The sequence below is a fragment of the Strix uralensis genome, chromosome 3 (genome assembly GCF_047716275.1).
Source record: "Strix uralensis isolate ZFMK-TIS-50842 chromosome 3, bStrUra1, whole genome shotgun sequence".
Lineage (NCBI taxonomy): Eukaryota > Metazoa > Chordata > Aves > Strigiformes > Strigidae > Strix > Strix uralensis.
Window position 1 is genome coordinate 28,958,050 of NC_133974.1, and position 22,863 is coordinate 28,980,912.

Consider the following 22,863-nt stretch of genomic DNA (forward strand, 5'->3'; position numbering starts at 1 on the left):
TGGAATGACACAATCCAGTCCTTAACAGATATATGTTCTGTTTGAATTTAATTAAATTATAAAAATTAATGCAGGTAAAATTCTGAATTTCGTATTCCCTTTTCCTTCCTTGATGTCAGCATGGATTTTTAGTGAATGAAGCCTGAGCAGGATCTGCAGGATTGAATTCTACATCAAACAACTACTTTGCTTAACTAGCATTGAACGTAATAGAGCATTCCTGTCAGTTGTTTGTATCTTTACATCATGGATTCTAATAGAGACACTAAAAACCTATATAATGCTCAAAATATCATACAGAATAAGAAAAAGAACCCTATCAACTTTAAATACTCTGAGAATACTAAGCTGAAGTCCTATATTATCAGAGAATAGCAGCATTTCATTTGAGAGTGTCCTTGACTATCTTTTCAGCTGAAGTAGGTATATGAACAATTATATTCTGTGAAGAAGAAGATAAAAAGGAAAAAAAGAAAAAAAGAAAAAGAAAGAAGGTTCATGGTCAAGACCTTTCCACTGAATTTTGCCAGTCATTGTAAAGGATTGTTATAAAATTCAAGAAGAAATATAATGAGTTATTAGCTGTCCAATGACTATAGAGTCATAAGTGAATATAGTAAAACATGATACAAAATATCCACACATTTTGTTCTGTTTACTGTGCAGAAATAAAGGAAAAAAAAACCACCCAGAATGCTAAGAAGTCATAAATGAGAAGCTCAGCAGTTTGCACCTCTGACTATTTAGTGGTAACAGTGTGAAGGTCTTGTAATGCAAGGGCATATAACAAAGATATTCACTGTTTTCCTGTGAGTAAGCTATCCATCATCAACTAATGCATCCAGCATGGTAAAAACAGTTCCAGACATGATATAAGCAGGTACTCTCATACTTTGTAATAACACTGTATAATAAGAAACTATATCTCAATTAAATCAATAGGGCACAGCAGCAACACAAAGAAAAAGAAGCATTGTTTTCAGAATTAATTCTACCCTTATCAGGGCACTCAAGCACTACCATTATCCTACTTGTACACCCAAATGTTAAAAGATATCAGAAAATTCTGATTGTTTCTATATAGCACCTTGAAAAATTCTTTGGACATACACAAGATTTACAGTATCAGCTACATAGCTTTTTCTTTCTTTTTTTTTTTTTTTTCCTTTAATATGTGAATAAGGACCTATACCATTACAGTATGGGTGTGATCTTCCTCCAATAAACATTCCTTCTGATTTATAGGTTTGAAATATGAAAGCCTAAAACTGCTTTCTCAATATATCTTGCTATTCTCTGGTAAAGCATCCTAGATTTCAAAGTTAATTTGATTATTTTAGAAAAGAAGGCTTTTATGTCTTTCAATAAGTACTAAACACAGCCCTTTATAAGGATTTATATAAGGAAAACAAACCTTTAAAACAGTGACATGTTTTTAGTAGAAGTTTAGGAATCTGCATTTCTTATGCTTAAATTGACAAAGATTGCTTCTGTTTGAGAATGAAAACTTTGTTCCAGACATGCATGATGTAGAGATGTATTTCAACAATTTTAAAAGGTTCTGCTGAGTTATAATATAAATTACTTAGTCAGCCAGAGATCTTGAAAGGACAGAAAATCTTTCCTGTACTCATACTGGGAGTCATAGTTCATCTTTAGACTCCAGTGTTTCAGAAAATAAATACTGTATACAGCATGTCTTCACTAAAAGTTATCAGCATATCCATGAGCAAAGCTCATAATTTTCCTAATAACCACATTGATCAGCAAATCTTTCAGTGGGAATCATTTTCCTTAATGTCTCCAAATGAATGCTAGCATCTAACCTACAGGACCAGGAACAAAACCAATTGAAGAAAAAGGAAAGGCTTAATGATTTCAAATATTTCAATCAGGTCTCAATAAGCAATAACAATGACTAGAAAAATGCAATTAGCTAATAACAGAGTGAAAGATGGTCATCATCTCTGAAGCTGTAATTGGTCTGAGAAAGTCACCTGTGTGCCTTTTCTGTCTCCATAGACCAATACAGTAAAATGGATAAAATACTACTTTTGATAACTATTGTGTTCTAATAACTGATGAAGGTCACAGACCGCATCTAAGTTTTAATGGAGGACAAAAAACTTCAGAAAACATTACACTTGTTTCTCTGTTTAGCATTCAAATAATTTTCAGTTTTTCCTGTAATTTTACTTATTAATTAGGGTTCTTTTTGTATTTTAGCTACTCTGTTGACAACAGAGGATGACTTTAAATAGTAACAGATATGATCTTCATTCTTTTGACATATATTTAATTACAGCCATCTTTTTCAATTTTTGTAAACTAAAATTAGTGCTTTTTTTTGGTAAAAACTTTGTAATCTCTTAGTAAAATGATTTTTTTTTTAATTCCTACTTCGGTAAATTGCATCTACAAATGAACTCTGCCCTTCTGAACCTTAAAAATACATAAGTTCTGGTACAGAGATAAATGGGTTCTTTTTCACACAGGATGAACTTACAACCTATTCTATGATTCTGACTGTATGAACATTTTTCCCAAGCTACTTCATCTCCTTGCAGTCTTGAGTCATTTACTGAAGTTCTACAGCATTATAAAAGAATTCAGCAAATACTTACAGAAAAAAACCCCTATTTTCTTTAATATCTTTTCTAGAAAGTTCTTAATAAATAGATTCTGTAAGGAAATTATATTTAGATTTGGTATTTGTTTCACAATATTACAGGAAAACAATTATTTCTGTCAAAATATGTAGCTGCTTAGGAAATTCAGGTAGAGTTTTTTCAGTTATCTTTTCACTTTAGATACTCTTTTTCCATAAAAGAAAGAAAATGTATCAGTAAACTTCAGGGAGTGTGAAGTATCTTTAAGTAGGTCATATAGAGAACACTGATATCCAGTGATGTCCCTATTTAATTCTATACAAACTTGACTTAACTTGCTTGTGCAAGTTAATACAATACAACATGGAAAACTTTCTAGGATTTCCCTTCCTTAATGGATCATATTCTTCTTTCAGATGTTAACAAAGTCTTTTTCTCTCTGATGTTTAGCTTATTCTATGACTTTCCTTTGTCACCATTTATAATTTTGTAACTGCATTATTTGACTCTTGCAAACCTTTGGACTTCTTAGAAAGACAGTACACAGAACAACACTCCTACTGTTAAACATGAAGGAAAGACATCACTAATGTGATTGTTTTTTATTTGAACACAATACATTGCTTGGTTTTGATTTTAACCTTCAGATAATAATCCTGGACAATATATCATGAGGACTACCATAAATCCATATTACCATGATAAAATGTTAAGCCTTTTAACTGACGCATTCATATATGTTCATTATCCTGATTCTAATGGTAACTTAATTGCTTTACTAAATTCCAGGTACTCAGCTCAGTACCTGTGGTCTGGCAGCTCACTAACAATTGGGAAACACAGACTCTTCCAGCCTGCTGTGCTTAGTGACCAGGTCTTCACATCTGTTTCTTCAGAGCTACCACAGACACAGTGATCTGTTTTACGCACGCTCACTCACTTTCACTAATATTGGTGTTACCTGGTTAGTAACTTGGTTAGTCAGCACATGTTCAAGTATAATGGAGTAATTATTGCTGGGTTATAGACTGAATGGGGCATGTGCAGTAAAGAATATCTCTTAGCTTTATGACTATAGCTCTGTTATTCTGAATGGAGGTGGAGGACCTCATTGAGCTGGAAGAACATTGTCAATATTCTTTGAGGTGAGGTCAGGTATACTGTACTTCCTAAGGTTCTTCATTTATTCATATGAAGATTTAAGATCTTGTTTAAACAGTGTAAAATAAGCTGTATATGAGAGAAATAGCTACATGGTGCTACTTTATTTTCTGATAAAGGTTGCTACTCTAGGGATATTTAATTTTTTCAGTTAGAATAGCTCTTGAATACATGCAACAAGTCTGCTAGACAAAACAGGGCAATTTTTCCTCCTCTGTTACCGTTCCAGGAGCTCTGTCCCTGGTGGTCCAGCTCTGGAGGTTCTATTCCTGTAGGTGACAATGCTCTCAGCCACTTGGCGCTTTCTTCCTACTCTGTTTCTAGCTGGACTTGAAAATCGCTCATGCTCTCAGACTAAATTTCCAGCAACTGAGCTGTGTCAGTATGACATCAGAAGCTACAGATTATATCACTGTGCCATCCACTCCACTATCCAATGACCATTTCAACAATGTTGCATAACCCACCTCCAGAAATCATTAGTTTTGAAACTGGCTCATTGATTCTATTCATAACAAATACTTTTTGGAATGTGTATTGTTTGCATTTATAAGGTAATAGCCTACCTATTTAGGGTAATAAAGGTTTTCACCAAGGCATGCTCATGCTCTTTGCTCATGAAAGCAAAGAATTTTTCAGAAGTAGAAAGCTCCATTTTAAAAAGAAAACAATGAAAATAATATTTAGCTTGATGCTGCAGATGTACAATTAAGAATATTTTAGTGCAGTTCTGTAAAATAATATATTTTGCTGTTTTAAGAACTGAAAATTATAATGCACTACTTTCTTTTAAAGATGGAACCGTTCTATAGATGAGGTCAACCTGGACAAAAAAAAGTCTTAGAAATCTTTTAACAGAAGTTTTGCATTTTCATCTCTGGTTCTCTTTTCCAGTGTTTTTTACTCATTATTTTGATTTGTTTATACTAGTTTTTCTTCCTATTATGAACAAAACTACTTGGTATGTGAATAAATCTAAAGAACATGTGGTTGGTGACTACAGTATTGGAATTATCTGTAGCACAAGTGGAGTTCTGTGTTTTCTGGTGATGCATATAAGTTTTCAGGACATCAGAATTATGGCTGACCTGACTGGTGGCTGTGTGGAATACAACACAGCTTTCATGGAAGACTTAAAGATAACTGTTAATTAAAATAACCAGACTCTCTTATTCTTTCACAAATTAAGAAAGTAGATTTTCTTATTAAGACATAGCTGATTAACTGTAAGACTTCTTCAGAAACTGATGTGAAATATACTTTGTAGTTAGCGCAGAACAGCACATGCACAGGTAATTTTTCCTACTGATTTCCTGAAAATCAATAGAATAAATGTTTGCACAAACAGTTGTTTGCACTGGCTTATTAACCTACTTTTTATAAATAATTCTTGTACGAGAATATTTCACAATGCATCATTTTACTGAAATTCTGCATTTTTTTTAATCTACACAAATAATGGCTGTAAAGTGGACTTTGAAGCAATAATGTTAAAGGACACTGCTCTGCTATAAAGCTGTATTTATTGGAGTCCATCCTCAAGGAGTTCATGTTAGTTACCCTCACATAAAAATCTGATGCACAAGTGCGAAATTAATTTTATGTACTTTGCCTTGGATCTCACTTACATCAGGTGTGACCTGCTCACAGTTTTCCATAATTTATCATTTCAGTAAGGCATATAAGCATTTCCTGAAATACTTATGTAGCAAAATCTATAACGTATAATAATCTATAATCACAGTTATACCAGTACAAAACTATTTATAGCAGTGGGTGTGTTTTTCTTGTCTGTATACATATAACTTAATGAAGGAAGCACATTTGTATAACTATATGCAAGTTGGGTAGATTTTTACCATAGCGGTACGCTCACACTGATGTGACGGCAATATGCAGACAAATCTTAATGCTGTGTTATATCACTTTGGCCTGTAGACTGTTTGTAGCACATAAATCAAACCAATTTATAAAGGTCTTGAGTCAGCCCTTTGGAGAGGAAAATTAAGCCCTTTATATCTTGTTATACAACACAACTTGTGGTTTGTAGGTAACCGCTGAATACACTGATAGCTGGAAAACATTAAACCAGCCGACCACAATCATGGGAAAAGATGCCAGAGTAATAAATGTGTCTGGGACTGTGTATCTGGTGTGCATCATCAGTTGTGTTTATTAACTCTTATCTAGTTTAACAATCATGAGAGAGGAAGAGAATTTATACTTTTTGTATTGTGATTAGGTTGACACTTCTGAGTGGACAAAGTTGTATTTGAGCTGAATTTTGCTTTACGTTTCCAGCAATGACATTTATCCTCAGTCAAAAATTTCATATATAATCTGAAGTCTATATAAGAAGGTTATCCAAGACACACCTTTACGTTTAAACATATTTAACAGAGAAATATGGAAAGTTATGCCTTGATCTATGCCATTGCATGGTAATACCATCAATGTCTCTGCCATTCTAAAGCATAAAAAAGAAAAACCTATCAAGCAAAAGAATAAATAACAAACTTCCTGTCTCTTTATAGGTACTTTTGTCATAGGAAGGAATTACAGATATTTTGAGAAGCAAAGGGAGGCCAGTATTATATTTTTCTATGTCATGTGACTAGTTTGTTTCCAAAGTGTAGGCATGCTTTTCATAAACACCAGCTCTTGTTTTTAGCAGGAGCAGTTATAAAGTATACCATCTTAATATTTACCATTAAAAGACTAGACAACAAGACTTCTTTTATTTAAATGAAGCGTATCATACCATGTAAAAGAAAATGTTTTGATTGCCATTGCACCATAATCACTATGCTCTTATGCAGGGAAACATTGCTGGAAAGAATGATTTATTTTAAAACTCTAGCTGAATACATTTCTGTGTGTTAGTAAAAACAAATACACAGATGAAATAGGAAAGAGGAAAACCCCCTGAGATGTGGCAGAACTTACCTGACCACTTCTTAGCAGATCTGCTGCTTAGCTGTCCAGTGCCTGTGAGTCCCTGAAATAGTGAGACAGAATAAACTCAATGTAACCATCATGTCGCCTACTAAATTCACTTTAACATGTCAAATGACAAAACATACACTTCATAAACTATTTAAAAAGAGTTAGCATGCAACTCCAGCTGCAAGAGATTTTGTCCACAAACTGAACAGCAATAGGCCTGTACTTTATTCTCATCAAAAAAGTAAACCAATCACATTGACAAAAAGCCACTGTAAACAAAAAGACTGTATTTAAAGGATTAACAGTTTTGGCATCCCTACCATCAAGTCTTCTGGTTTGGTTTTTTCTTTTTTTTTTCATCAGAATTTAGGTTATATATTTGTTGTTAGCAAGAGTTGCATCACTATTATTGTTAATTTTAGTTCTGTTTATCACCTTGAGGGTTATATATGGTAGAATAATTTTGTTGTCACTAGTTAATGTTAATTAGTTGTTTTAATAGCCTATATACCTATTTGTTATCTTTTGGTAGGTTTACTTTTTTAACTATCAGTAACTTAATAACTGAGAATATTTAACATTACTGTTGCATACTCAAAATTACAGAGTTACTATTAGTGTTACCTGTTTAACGTTTAGTCATCCTTTGAGTCCTGCGACATATTTCCTTAATAATCATCAGCCATCAAGTCTGATAGTCTCAAAAGAAATATCAGCCCTCTAAACTGCCTTCAAGGGCGGTGATATTTAGCACTGAAAATTACAAATAAAGTTTTTGAAGTTGAGTACCAACAACTGGGCAGTGACACTGATGATTTGTTTATCAAGACAAATTGTTATATACTACGAAAAATGCAGTCAACGCACTCTTCTGAGTGAAAACAAATAGGTGAATCTATGCAATGCTTACATGTTGAATGGGATATTTAATGTGCGGGGAAACTCAAAGGTTGAAGAACTAGCATTTAGACAGTCTAACAGTGGTAAGTGGTAATCTTACCTCTTTAAACTCCATTACACTCTCACGAGAGACATGCTAATACAAACAAGTCAATCAGAGTTTGTGTTTAGCAAGATCAAGCTTAGAGGATAGTTTAAAATCCATTTATTGTTCTAAAGCATTTTTTTCCATTAACATGTTATACATTAGTGGATACTAACCATGATTCATGTAACAGTTTAGTTTGTTAACTTTTAAATTATTTAACAACCAAAATCTATTAATACAACTTTTAAAGTCTTACACAAAAAATCTTAAAACAGGCTTGGGTTCATTTTTGTAATTTTTATATAAAAAACATTTTAGGCATCTCTTGAAAAAGAAATAAAGCAGTCATTTAAAGCTAGAAAACAAGTAATTCCAAATTTAGTTTGTTACAAAAGGTTTCAGCTTTATTGACAAATTATGGCAAACATATTTGACAAAATTATGGTTTCCTATTTAGAGAAGCTTACACATGGAACTTTATGTGATTTTTTTTTAACAAATACAGGTTAAAACACTGAACAAATTCAGTTAGCTACATACATACAGTAGCTGCTTGTGTGCAACCCCATTAAAACAGCATTTAAAATTAAATTTACAAACTTAATATCGAACATCTTAATCTAAACTAACATATATTAAAAAAGACAGGTTAAAACATCTTCTCTACAGCTTGATTACTGTCTGGTTCAAAAAAAAAAAGGAAAAAAGAATCATATTACAGTCTTTCAGCAACCCTAAACAAAAACAGCCTTAGCTAGTATGTAGAGAGACTCAAGATCTGTAACAGTGTCATGCTTTTTAAGTTACACACAGCAATGAATACAACCAACAGAACATCATCTTTGAATGGTTTATAGACAATGCTTGCCAAAGGTTTTTTGTCTCTGTTTTTTTTAAGTCCGTGTTATAAAATAATACTAATGCCAATGTCACTCCAATGTTATAGGAAATACAAGTAGTACATAGGATAATAATGAGCAGTAATCCCTAGGATAGAAAAGAAATGGACTATTACTTGTCTTGTTGCTGTTTATGTGAAGACCACAGGCTATTAATTGTCTTTGAGATGAGGTCACAGATGAGGAGGACCTTCAATATCTACCATAGGGGTGTTCCCTGTAACCCCCTCTGGCTGACCTTGGAGGTGGTGCCTTTAGGCTGGAACGGGTTGTGGCCCATTCTTCTTGTGCTAAAAACAGAAGAGAAAAACATGTTTTGTAAATATCTAGACTTGAAAGAACGAAGTGATGCCACTGCTAATGGCTGTCAAAATTCTCAAGGGTTTTGGCTGAAAGCTTTTGAAAAATAAAAGGATGGTGTTTTGATCCATTTCTTTATCCAACCACAAAAACTTACAAAAAACTAATCTTCTACTTCTCTGCACAGGCAACCTGTCTATCTCAGGATGAAAAAAACCTTACTCCTTCACTTTCAGCAGAGAATGAATACCTACTGTGGTGGCAGTACAGTCAGCCCTGGAAAAATCACTGCACTAGTCTGCCAGTTCAATTTATTTGATGTTTTGAGCTTCTAGCATGTAAGTTAAAGCATCAGTGTGAATAACATTTAATGCAGTTGGTATGTTAATAAGATGAGGAGTTGAATCATGAAAAGATAATAGAAATACACTTGATTTTTTACTTTCATTTGAGACCAAAAGAAAGAAAATAATGGAAGAAAAATAATGTGTAGAAATGAAGTTATTACATTAAGAAAAGAGTTTTGTGAAATAGTTTTTACTTTGCATTATCTTTAGAATACTTTTTCAAATTTGTGTGAATGAAATATGCTCAGGAAGAATAAGGTAAAAACTGTTAAGGCTAGTTAAATTTTTAAAAAGCTGCTACAAATTATTCCTGACACCTCCAACCCACCCCCCCACCCCCCGACCCCGAACCCAACAAGGTATTTCTGGAAATTAAGCCTTCCAAAGGAGGAAACAATTGTGGTCCAGCTGTTGAACCCCAAACTTCAACTCTCTCCTAAATCAGCTAGTGGATCATCAAATGATGGTTTGTGTCTTCCACTGACTTCAACTGATCATACACACATTGATTAAAATGAAAATGTAGAAATCATAGTATATCATCTATCTTACATCACATCATAGTGCAACATTACCCCTGTTACAATAGTCATAGAATACATCTGACATACACTGTTCATGAGGAAGTTTCAAAATCTCTACATACCCTGCCAGAGTTGTATGATATTCTGTCTATGTGTTTGTAATGAAATATAGAAGCTATTCAGCAGTGTGGCAAATATTAGTCATTTTTCCATATTGTTTTATTTTACTGGTGATCAGCATGTTTTTATTACAGGTATGCGCAGAATATAAATCTTTGTAAGATATAAAAGTAAGGGTCAAGCCCTCTGATGCTAGGGGAAAAGAGAACACTTTTTAAGGTGCATAAAAACCAGAGATTGGAAAGAGAGGAGTTTAAAAGATTGGAAGGTGACTTGAAGCCAGTGGAAAAGGGAAAGGAAGATTTGAATTGGTGATGAAACAGTATACTTGCTGTTGCTATCAAAACAAAACTAATTGTTTGGTATATTAAAATAGATCCTTTTTCCTAAGTCTAAAGTGGGATTGTTTTATTTCATTTATAAATAGGTAACACAGTAATAAGCTGAACTATCCAGTCTTGAACTACTGCTGAAGATTTGAAACAGTCAAGATCCTTGCTCCATAAATTTAAACATCCAGTTGTATCTATTTTTTAAGAGGTACGTAATTTTTATGCCTTGATCCATACAAAGTTTTTTATGTGCCTGTTAAATAAATTACCATTTCAGAACATATTTTCCTTGCTCAGGTCTTGTTTTAGACTTTTGCTACCCTACTCACCCACCAAGTATTGAAATGAGTACTCCTCACTTGGCATGGTCAATAAATTTCATCTATATGGAATATAAATGTGAAACTTTCTGAACTCCCAGGTATAATGGGATAGGCTGTGAGCCAACATGGGACATATTAGCTAATGTGAGCAGGAGCAAAAACATTCATTGCTCATAGCCAAGAGCATATTTTTACTACATTTTTCATGTTACATGCAACTTTCTCATTTATTTTCTAATAAGCCAAGAAGAGATGTTCTTCAGTTTGATCTGATTCCTGATGTACCTGTAGAGTGAATCCAACCTCAGTTAATTTTTCTCTTTTTCTTGTATTCCATTCCCACTACTGGAAGGAGATACTGGGCTTTCAAGTGTCAGGTCACTGCCAGAAAGCAGTGATGAATTCCTAACTTTTTGAAAATAGTTTGTCTGTTGCAATTCACTTAAAACACTAAAGAATTTTGTTCAATTTTTTAACAAAATAACCTAAACAAGAGAATAGAGCTTTCTATGCAAAATAAAATAAATAGGCTAGTACAGGTGAATATTAATAATCACAATTGTATTATTCATACATTTCAATGAAGGCTAACTACATTACCTTAAATTTAATCAGCTACTTGATTAATGGAATGATGGTCTTAAATATAAAAAGGAACTGAAAAAATCTTCATCTCCATTAAAACATGTCAAAGATTTTGTTTTATTAAAGCAAGCTTTTAGAGTGATAGTAACATTTTTCTCTCAAGCAAAGACTTCATAAATGTACCTTCTAGAGCAGAACAAGAGTTCAGTAAAAGGTCCATATTTTGATTGCTTTAGGCTCAGGTGCTATAAATAACTTACTAAAGTTCAACCTTCACTGGTTTCTCCTTAAACAGTTTATTCATATCATTTGGTTATGATGAGCTTAAAATGACAAGACTCCCCAGTGAAACTAATACATACAGAGGCCTTTGTTTCTCTTCTGCATCTTGATTAATGTGTCTATGATAATAATACAGAATTCCAAATACACAATAGCGATATTGTTGCATAGTACAAGCACAGAAAAAATTGTTTGGATTTTTCTTTTTATATGCATGTTAGAGTCCAAGTTCCAAATTAATTTTTGAGCAGTATGGTGACATACTAGCTACATGTATGGAATGGTGTGCTGATGTTACCTTTTCGTTCTATTATTTCCAAAACCTTTATAATACAATATACGCTGCTGTCAGTGATACCACACTTTTAGCTCTAACATGGGAAGTATGTGAATAAATAAGTTTACAAACCCATCCTATCAGCAGAAGCTTTGCAAACTTGAAATCTTACCCAACATGGATAGGATCACATACTGTCCACCCACATGGGAAACTGGAGTCACAATTTCTTTCTCTGGTGGGTCAGGAAGTCCTCCTGGGTAAAGGAGAATGAGGTCTCTTGGCAGTGGGAAGGAAACTGAACTCTCTTTAAATGTTGCATGGGTGCAAAAGTACAAAGATACTGATATTAGTATAGAGAAGCTCTTGCAGAAGAGTTGGGGAAATTCACAGTTGAAGAAGCTACACCATGAATGGAAAGGCAGTAACATTCAGTGTGCCCTCTGTTTCAGGCCAAAGCAAAATGAGTTAGTTCAAATCAACACTGAAGGCAAATTAATGTTTCACGTTGCACTGAAACTAAGAGAGCACTCACACCTTTGGTTATGGTTAAGAGGTGGATTAACAAAACACCTTTTCAGTTGAGACATTGTTAGTGACTGCATTAGTGCAAATACTCTATTTTTTAATACAAAATAAACCACATTGACTTGAAACAGTGCTCAGGGTCAGACACCATATTTTAGTTGAGAAGCAGTAACCAAAACCTGACAGCTTATGGAATAATATAAACTCCAGAAAAACGCTTTACTCTGGCAGTCACCAGGGAAGACACTGGTGACTGGAGATATTGCCAGTGATGAAGCATCAACTTTTTCCCCAAAAACTATCACAGGGCAGAGCATGATTTATACTATCTAGGGATTGCTTGGCGTCAGATCATTTATTAAAGTGAATTTTGAGTGCAAATGGTCCGTTGGGCCATTAGATCATAAACCAGATCCTGGCCCATGGCCCGACCAGCTGTATAGGCACACACAATATTATTGCATGTTGGCATCATGTTGAATTGTGAATGGGCCCAAATGCAGGCTGGAAAGGACGTCTATTTCCTCCCTCTTATCTTCTGATGGCTTTCCTCTGGGTACAGGTGTAACTGGCCCACTAACTTTCTCATCTCAGCTACTCCTTCACTGAAATCAAGTATATTTCCCAAAACCAAGAGGTGAATTTGCCCATCCAATCACATCAGACCTGTCAATGGGGCATTTGAAGTTTTGCGGTGCAGATTTCTTTTCAGTTTTGGTTTAAAATAGTCAACCATTAGTAAAGTACTCGCTATTCTTCTAGTGTAAATGAAGCATTATATATCTACTGACCTCATCATTGTCCAAACTTCATTTTAAAAAGGAATAAAAACATTGTTGATGTTAAGAATTATTCCTTCTGGCCGTTCACTTTTGAAGTTTAAAAGTTGCCGCTGCCTACTTTTAATTTTCTTTATAACATTTAAAGACTTTTAAGACTTTAAAAATTCTCCCTGAATAAATGAAATTCATCATATATGCACTTTCATTTAGTAGGAAAAAAACACAGTATCCCCCTTAGAAAATCGGCATACCTGTCATTTTTTTACCTCACTAATTGGAATATCTAATGTTGCCACAGATCTACAACCGCAAAAAAAAATCTATATAACAAAGACCCCAGGAGTGAGCAGAGGCAACAGAAAAAAGTTTGTCTGAACTGAAGCATTTTAGTTAATGAGCTTGGTTTTTTAATGGGCATGACTTTATTGCTGGTATCTTGTTTTTGCTAATCACTGATGACTTTTGCAGCCAATAAAAAAATAATTAGCTGACTCTAGACTAAAATACGGAATGGTTAAAACAGGTATGAAAGATTGCTTTTGTAAAAAGATAATGCTCTATGAAAACTGAAAACTGACAATATAAAACATAAAAAGCCTCTTAAAATTCTGAAACCTATTTCTTCTCTGCAAGATGTCTTCTCTGCAACTACATTTCATTACCTTGTTGCCTTGGGGTGTGAGGGGGAAGCTTAGGGAGGGGGAGTTAAAGTGAGGCTCAGGCTAGCACATGTTAGGAGTGGACATCTCCAGAGAAGATTTGGTAGCGGCTGATCTTGCCATGGAACAAGAAACATTCCTATCGTGATTTTTTGGTGCATTCCATTTATTTTCTTTTTCTTTCAGCTGCTCAGGATGTTCTCTTGTTGAATATCAGGGGTTTTATGGTCACATGAAACCAAAGTTTACTGTAAAAAGCTATTCCCTAGGGGGCTGAAGAAGTGGCAGCCAATATGATATAGTCCTAAATCCTCAGGTCTCTCATTCCTACAGGGAACCCGTTTCCATATACTGAATTTAAAAATTCTGCCTCTGCAGTATGTTTCATTACACACTTTAAAAATGGCATTTTGCTGTAAATGTGCTGCAGCTTCAATTACCCATTGCTAAAGTGTCACTGCATTTGCAGAGAGGCCTTGGGGAGAAGTAAGATTTAGACAAAGAAGGAGAAGCTTGATTTATATAAATGAAAATAACTGAAGTAGTAAAAATACTCACTAAATGTACAACACAAAGACAAACCAATTCCTTGTTCCCTTTAAGTCCTCTCCCCCACCTCCTGACTGAAACACCTTTATATAAAGGTGAAACATGCAGTCTTTCTGGCAGTACTCATATAGTAAAAAATGACTTTATATTACCCATTGGAAGAAGCTGTTTTTCCTTGACTAACAGTGTTCTTAAAGTAAATTGCTGCTGTGACTGTACCAGCCTCTGATACAGAACAAGAACAGAAACGTAATTTGTGGTACAAGTCTCTTATGCTCTTTTTTCCAGTAACATGGTAGACCTATTTGCTTGATTTCAAACTTCAACAAGGAAGGATTATGGTCACAATTTATTTATATTTGGTAATATCATCATCAAAATATGAAAGGACGGTTGACAGCTAACAGTTCTTGTTGATATTTCATGATAGACCCTACTGCATTAACAGGTGAATCTGTAGCCAAAACAGATGAAAGTTTTGGGATTACAGTCTTCAAATAGGAAAACACTGGCCTCTACCACTTACACAGCAGTAAAGGATTAGACATGAATTGTGGAGAAAGCAAGATGATATGGAGCAACACTATACAGAGTCTGAACCACACGATGCCAATAAATTACAAGATGCAGCCACATCAAAGAAATATGGTTATTAGTGTTTTTCCCTACAGGGATTTTTAATGTAGAACAACATATCTGAATGCTAGTAATTAAAGGTTCCTTGATGTGCAAAGTTGATCTTTCATATCTCAGTTCCAGTACTCCAAGGCAATCTTTTCTTTCAGCATCACGGGTGGCTCCTGAGAATAGAAAGCTCTGTCTTCAGGAATACTCTTGAAGGATTGAAGCCATATAGACTACCTTAGTAGTTATGCAGAGATTTGGGTAAGTCATTGGGTAGCAGAGGGGTTGAAAGACCCTTTGGCCTTTTTGATTCCCAGGGTGAGTTTCGTTGTGTTTCAGAACATATGAGAACAGTGGAGTCTGGTCTTTCTGTGAGAGATTGTGCCAAAATGGAAAGGAAAGAGAGCCTGGACATATTTTATTTTAATAAAGTGACATGTTAATGAAGTGGAAACTGAGGGGGGATTTCAGGTGAAGAGCAGGTAAGAGTTGTAGCCTTGGAGAGAGAAAGGTAATTGTGAGAAATGCTAGTGAGTCTGTGAATCAGTGTGCCCAAGAGCTGAAGGGATGTGCAGGGTGGTCACCGTGTTTTAATGCTGATTCCCATTCCTCCTCCTGACTCCTGTCAAAGAAACCCTGTGGAGTCTGACCTCCCTGCTCCCTCAGTGCCACCCAGCCTGCTGTCCCATCCTTCCGCTATAGCAGGCTCCTCTCACCCCCTGTCCTTTTCACTTCTGACCATTCCCAGTGCTATCAGGTGTCAAAGACTGTGACTGAAAAGAAATCCACACAGGCAGCTTAATAACTGAGGGCTGAGGGTCCAGTTTTTCCAGGAATTTGGTGTCATTGCAAATTTGAAACATCTCTCAGATGTTGCCATTCTTAGCTAAGAAGAAATATTGTATGCTTTGCTTTCAGAAACTAAAAGTATAAGTTATGGCAGCATGATGGAAACATAAGAGTTTATAGCTGAGGAATTTGAGTGTGCTTGGGCATGAGGATTGCTTTGGGTGTGTAACAAGTGTCGTAGCAAAATTTTTGGTGACTACTTTGATAAGAAATGTGAAGTCATGGGCACAGCCCTTTTAATTACACTGCATACTTCTTTCAATTTGCTGTATCCTCTTTGTGAATTGATATTTGAAGCTCACCTTTAGGATACATATATTAATTGTTATCATCACAGGCAATCAGCACCCTTGGTTTACGATTGATTGAAATTGTATGTTAACATTTTTTCACTGCTTTTCACAACTCTTAGTTGCTGTGTTCACTGAGTTATATAAATACTTCCAGTATCTATTACAGACATCATTGATATATTAGCTGAGAGTATCTTTAAAGATTATTGTTTGATCAATTGCTAGTAGACTCAGTAGCTCTGATCTACTGTTTAAATACAGAATTTAAGTTAGATTTTTTTTCTTACTGGAGAGTCAGAATGGAAAAAGGGTCATAGTATGCTTAACCTGTGAAATTCATTTGAATGTGGGGTCACTAAATGGTATTTCTAAGAGAGAGACATACATATGAAGTTGTTTCTGTCTTACTATTTTACCTATGTAGTATTCAAAGCACAAAGAAAAATTCATAGTGGTCCATTTATCCCAAAATTCTACCCCAAGGTATCATCACATGCTTAAATGTCCTCTAGTACAAGATTCAAGAAAAGCACATATTTAAGCACATTTTCTCTACTCTTCAGTCAGCATTCTGCAACCTTGTCATGGAATTTTCCAGCACTGAATAAAACTCTTTCACAAATGCAAAGAGGGCAACAACACATGTAATTAAAAGGCAGATCATATTAACAGACTCTTTAAAATTAAAAAATAGATATTAACAGCATGTGATTTTCATATGAATACATTATTTTGTAATAATTTAATGTTTATTTTCATTGCTTATTCCCTGTAATAATAAAGACCTGATCACTGCTTCTTCCTGGTAACTTAAAATCTGAATATTGCCCACAATTTTGCACACAGTTTTATTCATCTCTGGTCAATTATTTTGGGACAGGTGGCCAGGAAGAGATGAAAAGAGCTATTCTGTTTAGATAATTAAGATGTATATAACAGCAATTAAGATAATGGTTTAATTTGATTTGCCATTTAGCTTTCAGTGGTATTAGAAACATAGAAGTTGCTTTTAATTCAGAATAAAATAGTTTTCTTTCCTATGAGGAAAAAAATGACCTTCTTTGCAAGGTCATTATACTGCATACATTTGGAGACAGCACAGTGCACTAGAGATGAAGCATAAGTGGAATTCAGGAATTGTGATTACTAGCTCTACTCCTTCTTTGCTCGGTGACCTTGGATAATTGTTTAATATTTTGTGGTATGGGTTCCTCACTGCTAGAATGAGACAGGAATACCTACCTCCCTGGGGTGTTCTGAGATGTAATTAATTGCCTGAGCAGTAAGAGAAAAGTGCTATAGATGTGTGCTAAGCAGAAGACCCAATAGAAACCAGACATTTAACTTTAAAATGAGAACACTGAAAATTAGAATTATTTTCTTTGGATAATTCAATTTGTGCTGTCTTTCTGGTAAGCCTCCAAACTTCTCCCTCCATGAAAAGATGGGTGGAGGCAAAGTACTAAGCAATGGTTGGAAACTTTGCCCTACACAAGCTAATGACTAAAGTTCAACTAACATTGACAAAGCCAGAATTTCACCCCATAAATCCATACAGAAAAGACAGCTGCACTTTGCTTGTGTCATAATTGGACAAGTATATATTATTTTAGACAAAAATTCAAGAACAGGTTTTGTCTTGTTTTTTAAGGAGAGCATTAGGCTTATTTTTTCACTCTTCTGCTCTCTTCTTGCTTATCTGCAAAGTCTGCAACATACACATGATTTTCTGACTTGATATCTATGCATTTTATAATTTTCTGAGAAGAACTGACAAAATGGCTACCTTTCAAACCCCAAACGATACCTTTCTTATTTTAAATGTGGAATCTTGTCAGAAGACAAAAAAATGTTCTCAAAACACAGGCTCAAAACCACTATGCTTACTTATATTGTGCTAAATACCACTTATTCTACTAAACCTACTGCATATGCAGTATATATGGCTTAAAAACTAGAAATGCTAGGAAAAGTGTGGTTTAATAGTCTATGTTTTGAACTTAGCTGTTTTAAAAAGCTACTGTCCCTATGCTTAACAATACCTTCTTTTCAGGAGGACTAACAAATTAGACTGCATGGGTACTCCAAATCTACTTTAGTATTGTGAGCTGCCGTGGCTTAAACTGGTAGTGGAGAATCACAGAAATCCTCCAGCTGACTTAGCACTGGAACAGATGAGGACTGCCCGTGCATTCCACTCTGCCAGCTCTCCCTGCAGGTTAAGTAATGTCAGCAAGAGGAGCAGTAATAACTACTGGAGAAAATAATTTCTTACAAGGCTTCAACACTTTTGCAGTGAATATCTACCTCAGACAGGAAATGAGCAGTATCAGAGTACACAGCTAACTAGTTTGGGAAACTGCAACACAGGGAGGAGACAGACTATTATCAGTGTTGCTGGGAGGTATGCGTGAATGTGATAGTGTGGAGGGAGTTTTATTTTTCTCTTTTTTTCAGTACAAGTTAATTTTCTATTACTTTATGGCAATACAACATGAAATGTGCAGTGAGATACTGTGTCTAGAATTACATAGATGGTCAGCACTACATGCACATCAGTATTACAGGACCTTTGTCTTAGGTTCTCCAACTCTGTGGTTCCCACGGTGAAAGTCGGTGAAATTACCATTTCATTTACTACATCGGAAAGTTTTGCATGATTTACTTATTCTGTCATAGAAAATGATTTCTAATTCAGCAGTAATAGAGAAGCACAAGTTGCTATAGATTAAAAGCACTCTCTCTTCTCATGCTACATGTGGATTTTTTTTTGGTGTTGTAGCATGATAACTGAAACACAAAAGTTTTAGGATATACAATCAATAAAAAGAATGTGACAGGTTTAAATATGGAACTTTCTAAAGAATTATAGCCCAATTAAAACACTGATTTGACAAAACAGCAATAACTTTAGTATCCTCCCCACAGTAGCCATCATAGCTGAATTCAAACTGTGCTCCTTTTCCTGGAGACTTTCAAAATCATGCTCTTATGAAAATCATAAATCTCTTCTGAGGGAATGAATACTATCTGGGAGACAGATAAGGTGGTTCCTCCAGTAAAAGAATTGATAAAATTTTGCATAAAATCAAGGAAATGCTTTTGACAATTCATTCTGTCCCACAGAGCAAGAACGGGATTTCTGATACCCTAGTAAGTATAGGAGTGACTGATTTAGAAGATTAATGAAGGGCAATTTATTTGGTATATCTTCTGTCCATATGCAGTAGAAATCTTCAGTGACTCCTGTTTCTTGTGGAAGAAAAATAGAGCGCTGTACAGGAAGACTTATGAGCACTTCTGAGTTCCCAGGGCTGGGTGTACACCTGCCTCATGATCAGGGAAAGACCAGATGCCTCTATCACCCCAAAATAAAGGTGTTCATGCAGGCCTATGGCACACCTGGCATCTTTTGGCACAGAACCACTGCATGTGAAGCAAGGTCATCAGCCTGGACAGCTGGGGAGGCATCAGGACTCAGGTGCTGTATCAATATTAGCACAAAGTGGTTACAAATAGGAATGATCTGCATAGGGAAGCAGCTGATGCTGAGGACTTGATGTTCACACCATATGGCTTCTAGAGATTTTTTCCATTTCAGACTGGCCATAGTTTAAGCCTCTGAACTGAATTCTCATAAACAGTTGGGAGTGCATTTTCAGGTTTAGTTTCAAATTAAAATCATGTACTTTGAGTTCACTCAGTGATGTGAAGAGTGATAAATGGAGACAACTGGGAAATCTGCCTCAAAAGAGCACTCCTGGTCCTATGCTACTGTAGAAGGACCCAGCACGTGCTAATCTGCCTGCCAGGTGATCTGTCAAGGCACAGCAGAAAAACTCCACGACACTGGCACAATCTGTGTCCTGTTGCCTCTGAGATGCCTAATCAATGCTAAGATGCTCCAAGACCTAGAAACTAAAGAAAGTTTTCTTTGGTATGTCATTTCTATTAGATACCAAATGTATATGCTCAGATGATATAAATGAACAATTAATGCACATTAGTAAGGCTTTATTAATTCATGTTAGTAAAGATCTTGTCTGTAATCACAAGTTATATGAAATCAAATACTGTAATGAGGAGAATCAGACCTATGGCTCTTACATCTGCATATCAGTCACTACCTTATTTGAGCATTGATTTCCTCCATCTGCTGACTTATATAGGACTAGGCTAGAAAAAAATAGGGTAAGAAACCCTTAGCTGCCTAAGCATAATGAATATTAGGACCAATGACCTACAATACCAAAGTTATTATTAAAAATGAGGGAGGAACTTGGACTTGACAGCTGAACAAACCTCTTCAGCTGCAGAGCAACTGCTAAGAAGTGCTTTTTTCAAAATTTACAAATATTTTTCTGTATACATTGCAGCATGGCTTCATCTGGCTTTGTCACTGCCACAGATTAATCAATACAGGGTTTATTTCACACTAGGATGGTAGTTACTTGAGTTTCTCCATGAAATGAGCATGCTTATGTCTTGTAATGAATCATAAAATCATAGAATGGGTTGGAAGGGACCTTAAAGATCATCTAGTTCCAACCCCCCTGCCATGGGCAGGGTCACCTTCCACTAGACCAGGTTGCTCAAAGCCCCGTCCAGCCTGGCCTTGAACACTTCCAGGGAGGGGGCAGCCACAACATCTCTGGGCAACCTGTTTCAGAATTTATGTCTCCTAAGGTAACATCTCTTCAATCAACCTATTTATCAGAATTCCTGAAGTTTGAACACTCCATACACTCTTTCCTCCCCAAATGTCATCATTATATATTTATTTTTACTTTTACTTCTTCAGCAGAAACTATCATTGCTATTGATAATACACTCTTCAGGACAAACACAAAATTACAAAATAAACAAGGTAATAAAAAAGTAGTGGAACATTGCTGTACATTTTTAGTTTTTAGCCCTATAAATAATTTGTTTATAAAATGCTGTCTGTGTAGAGCATTACTTAGTAAACTAAAATTGTCATCACAACTGCAAAGCTCTCATATTGAGTGATTGGCAGGGAATTATTTGTGAAATATTCAGTTAAATCTTTGTGGCAGCATTTTACAACTTATATGATGTCTTACATTAAAAGGAATTATACCAACAGTTATACTCTCCAATTTTAATTAAAGATGGAATTATCCTAAAACAAAATACCAGTTGTTTACAAGTGAGCACTTAATGCTAAACTGAAGTAGAATATGCACTACAAAATGTGGTAATTAGAGAAAATGTGCCTGTTTGAAAATTTTTGGTGAAGATAGAACACATTTAAATAATGTTGCCTTGTTGCAATGCATGTGCACACGCAGTAAACAGCCTTGCAACCTTTTCCTGAACAGCAGCAGGAATGTGAGTGGAGTTCACTTACGTCTTCCCTCTTTGTGTAGGAGACAACGTTCAGATTAACCTTCCTAACTCTTGCCTAAGACCTTTGGCAGATGCTGTTGTTCTAATTTAATTGTGGTGGTTTAGGATGTTAACCCTCTCCTTTCACCCTCTACCTAAGGTTTCTGTTTTTTTGGTGATAGCAACAGAAGTCCATGTGTACTGGACTCTCAGATACTGCAGTTCATGACCTGGCATAAAAACATAAATCACCATAATTTTCAGGTAATACACAAGGCAGTATATGCACCATGCTGTGAACTATAACATCTGACAACAGGCACACCCTTACTTTCCTCCATCCTCACTATGGCAGTTTCAAACTTTGGAAGCAGAGGCAGGAGCCTTTTCAACCTTCTGAAGCCGAAACTGGCAGAGCTTGTCTGCTAAGATCCCCAGCCTTCGGAATAACTAAGACAGAAAGTATCTGATAAATAAAACCTCGTGTGCTCTGATCAGTGCGAGGAAGAAAAAGGATTCAGATGAAACAACTGTGAGGCAGGTCAGATATAATTAAAATAGCTTATAAGGTATCAGATGTGCCTTGCTAGCAAGTCATATTATGTTTGTTATCTTTCTAAAGTGACCTAACACAGCACAACACTTGTATCAAGAATCCTGGTTCCTCTAAAAGACAGGGAAAAGGAGAAAGAAATGAGAAAGTGAATAGTTTACGCAGGACTTTTCCTTTACAGTGGTCCTTGTCCAGTGAAGGTGCTTTCTGGACTTGGGCATGACATTACATATGAGCAGGAAAGGTTCTTAGTTACCAAATTTTTAGTTGTACATTTTATCCTAATTGATTTATAAGACAAGTCATTAAATTCATGTTTTCACTAGATACCTCCTCAGAGGACGACACTGCCAGAAGGGAAACCACAAAATTATTGAAGTATAATGAGAGCAATGGATATAAACTTTGTGTTCATAAATTAATCCAATTTCATGCCTTCTGTTTTAAAACATAAGCATCATCATCAAGTTAAAATGACAGTCACCGTAGTTTAGACTCCTAGATTTAAATTCGTATCTGAAGATATCAAGACCTTCAGTGACATAAGTATCATAAATGTTTACTGAGTTGATTAGAAGTGAGGGTGCTCTACATTTTTCAAAACTGTACAGTACTTTAAGAGATTGGCCTTTTAGTTTTAAAGTGCCTGCTGAAGATATTTCTTTATCACTCACATGAGGAAGTCTATAAAGGCTACATCCACAAGATTTTCAGGCATATGTCCCAAATTTATGTTCCTCAGCCAAGAACAGTGATCTTCAAAATTCTCTAGCGGTAGCTGCATAATCCTGATTCTATCCAAAAATTGTAGGAATCTCCTTAGTAGAGTATTTTCAGGTGCCAGGAGGCTGCTGCAGGGAATGCTTTGAAGTGCCTCTACTTTGATCCTTCTGAGAGACTGGGTGTCAAGCATATCAAATCACAATAGAGTTTAAGTGTCTAACTGCATGAGAGGGTTCTGTGCTATGAATTTTCATTCATGGA

At 35.4% G+C, this 22,863-nt stretch overlaps 1 protein-coding gene across 5 annotated transcripts in view; it reads right to left on the reverse strand.

The window, feature by feature from the left end:
• The window catches only part of KHDRBS2 (KH RNA binding domain containing, signal transduction associated 2), a 445,746-nt gene that overhangs the window by 25,942 nt on the left and 396,941 nt on the right, over positions 1-22,863 (reverse strand). For 3 of the 5 annotated variants that reach the window (XR_012628034.1, XR_012628036.1, XR_012628035.1), the window contains exons 9-11: positions 11,866-11,949; positions 8,720-8,893; positions 6,717-6,768 (exon numbers count right to left, since the gene is read on the reverse strand). Coding sequence is in view for 2 of the 5 variants with exons in the window: in XM_074861783.1 (XP_074717884.1) it covers positions 8,796-8,893; positions 11,866-11,949 (182 nt within the window). In the remaining 3 variants the exon portion in view is untranslated. Of the gene's footprint in view, positions 1-6,716; positions 6,769-7,806; positions 8,894-11,865; positions 11,950-22,863 lie in introns of those variants that run through there. The other 2 variants (XM_074861783.1, XM_074861784.1) reach the window with 2 other exon arrangements.